Below are 2,571 nucleotides of genomic sequence, written 5' to 3' on the forward strand. Positions count from 1 at the left end.
TGCTGCCGTTATGAAACGCCATATCATGGATTATCAAGGACTCTCTCTGAAACAGTATGGAGCTCAAAGGCTTTCTCTCTTGCCGGTTATACCACAAGGTGAGTTCCTTTTTACTTCCTGCTTCTTCACACACATGCTCTCCAGTACAGGTTAGCTCTGAGTGTTAGCGATGCTAATGTAAACACCGACCATATTACGTCCAAAACAGTCGGGCATTGTTTCTGATAGCAACTTTCTGATTGGGCCGTGGGTCCACATTTCAGATATTACGTCATATCGCACATTTCAGATATTACGTCATATCGGATGCAAATCTGGATCAGCTCCGTTGTTCCCCCGTTTTTAGATATTTGGGTACGGAGGAAAAGAGAGGGTTTTATTTTCTGACGCTGCGTGAGTTCCGACACACATATTTATGTATAAAAGACATCAAAAAGTGCATTTTGCATGATAGGTCCCTTTTAACATTAGAAGAGCGTTTGCTTGCAGCAACCATTCCTCCTCTTCCTACCAGCCGATAAAGAGATTCCTTCCTTCTCCTAATGCATGATATGGATATAAAATGTCACAGTACTGATTCTGTGAAAAAATATTACAAAAATGTTTTGATAATGTGCGAGTTTATGCATCTTTAAAGTTCATCTTCTTCTGTTTCCTGGATGGGCTCGAATGGAATGACATTGACACAGATGGATTTTTGTTCCTAATTTAGTTTGAAAGAAATCAACTTAATTGGATGGAGATTTCTAAAGCGTTGTTTACTCAGATAAAACAAAGATTGTGTTCTCCATCACCAACAATACAAGCAGTTAGGAAATAAACTCGAACGAGTATGATCAGGAGGAATCATTGTAATAAATTAAACAGTTTGAATGTAAATATTGAGATTAAAGCATTTTGTTTTGCTTCCCCACCCCTCCAATTATATCGCAGCACCATGATTCACAAACTGACACGCCTTCAAATTGATCTTGTATTGACAGATTGTGGCCAACATTTTATTAGACCCACACAATGCATACAGATTGTTGTTATTTCAGTGTATGGGTGCCATCTTTAAAAGAGAGTTTTGTGATATTCAAGGCGCCCCTGATCGAGAGTTAACCTGCTCATGCATGATGGCAGCCATGTCTCTCTCTGAGAGCTCGTGTCCCGAGGCGTCCAGGTCCGCCTGGTCCAGGTCTCCTCCCATCAGGATGTCCATGGGGGCCTCAGCGATGGCTCTGATGGTGTGGTCCTCCAGGGCCAGGGCCGTGTCAAACTGTAGGGGGGAGGGCGGACCCTGCATCCCGTCCCCTTCCACATCCAGGTCCTGTGTAACAGGAGGAAATCTAAATCTCAACGCAAAACTTGTGGGGGCCATTTTAAATGTTTGTTTCCTTTTACACCTCATACCACCAGGCAGTGTTATTTTTGTAAATGCCGATTTGGTTAGAAAATCAGCTTCAGGTGCAACTGCTGCCAGGAAGCCACATTTAGAGTTTATGCTTTACACAGAACATTGCACAATACTAACAGCCGATGGTGAGCTGTGTAGTCAATCTGAACTTTTGATCATCAGCTTTTTTGCATTCACAAGATCACATCTGAATCTCTCAGTAGCATTTCCCCAAGGGCTTGTTTAGAGTTACAAATACTCACTACGGCTACCCCGTCTTCTTAAGACGCCCACCATAATATTATGTGGGTGCTTTCACATCTGTAGTTTGGTGCATCTTCCAGAGGAAGCAGAAAATAAAAGGGATTACAATGTTTGCCTTTTATGGTTCTGGTGCTCGCACACAGACCCCAAGAGACCGACTTCACTACTGATAACGGGCATACATCTCAATCTTGTAATTTACAATCATTGGAAAGAACGATATTAATCCCATTTCAAATGTCAATATTATATTATTATATATTGACCATCACAAAGCGATCTGAGATCCTCTTTTTCCAAATATTGGCCTGGAGCTGGTTTTCTCTTCCAAATGCAAATAAGGAACAAAAAGGTCTGCATTTACTTTTTTTTTTATATATCAGCTTTTAACACATGATAAAGGGAAAAACTAACCCTGGAATTAATCTTACTTCCTCAAAGTAATGTTAGATCATTTGAACTGCACCTAAAGAAGCTACAGTGGTTTTGAAAGCACCCCAAAAGTGCAGGAATCATTTCCATTGATAAGTTTGGAACATGATATTCTTAATAAAATGAATATGTGCTATAGGACAGTGGTAGGAGATCATCACTTCTACGTACATCACTGAACTCTAGGGGCATGCTCTCTGTGGGCTGAAGCTCTGCTGCACTCAGGTACATGTCTCTGCTTGCGGTGGTGATGGGCTCCTGTGGGGGGGGCTCCTGCTCGGGCTGGAACATGGGGGGCGGCAGGGTGAGGTGCAGCGGGCAGCGGGGGTCTTCAGACTGTCCCATGTGCACTGTGCGTCCACACGGGACATCTTTCAGGCCCGGACACATCTGGAAGAGCACCTGGTTGCTGTCCTGGAAGATGTCTGAGCAGCGGGGTTAGGGACAAATCATGACAAACAGAAAAATAGTGACAACAAGAGTCAAACGGATCAAGA

At 42.9% G+C, this 2,571-nt stretch overlaps 1 protein-coding gene across 1 annotated transcript; it reads right to left on the reverse strand.

Annotated features, from left to right (window-relative positions):
- Positions 1-965: 965 nt before the first annotated feature.
- On the reverse strand, positions 966-2,530 carry LOC104948627 (KAT8 regulatory NSL complex subunit 2-like). Its single transcript, XM_010774828.1, has 2 exons — positions 2,246-2,530; positions 966-1,312 (listed from the first exon to the last, which is right to left on the reverse strand). Exons 1-2 carry the CDS (start codon positions 2,462-2,464, stop codon positions 1,079-1,081), a joined length of 453 nt encoding a protein of 150 aa, XP_010773130.1. The 5' UTR covers positions 2,465-2,530; the 3' UTR covers positions 966-1,078.
- Positions 2,531-2,571: the final 41 nt, after the last annotated feature.

The sequence above is a fragment of the Notothenia coriiceps genome, unplaced genomic scaffold (genome assembly GCF_000735185.1).
Source record: "Notothenia coriiceps isolate Sejong01 unplaced genomic scaffold, NC01 NC01_scaffold00014725, whole genome shotgun sequence".
Lineage (NCBI taxonomy): Eukaryota > Metazoa > Chordata > Actinopteri > Perciformes > Nototheniidae > Notothenia > Notothenia coriiceps.

Coding starts and splice junctions, on each gene's coding strand:
- LOC104948627 (XM_010774828.1), bottom strand. CDS start 2,464: ATGTGTCCGGGCCTGAAAGATGTCCCGTGTGGACGCACAGTGCACATG. Junction 1,313..2,245: donor TGCCCCTAGAGTTCAGTGAT/GTACGTAGAAGT, acceptor CCTGTTACACAG/GACCTGGATGTGGAAGGGGA.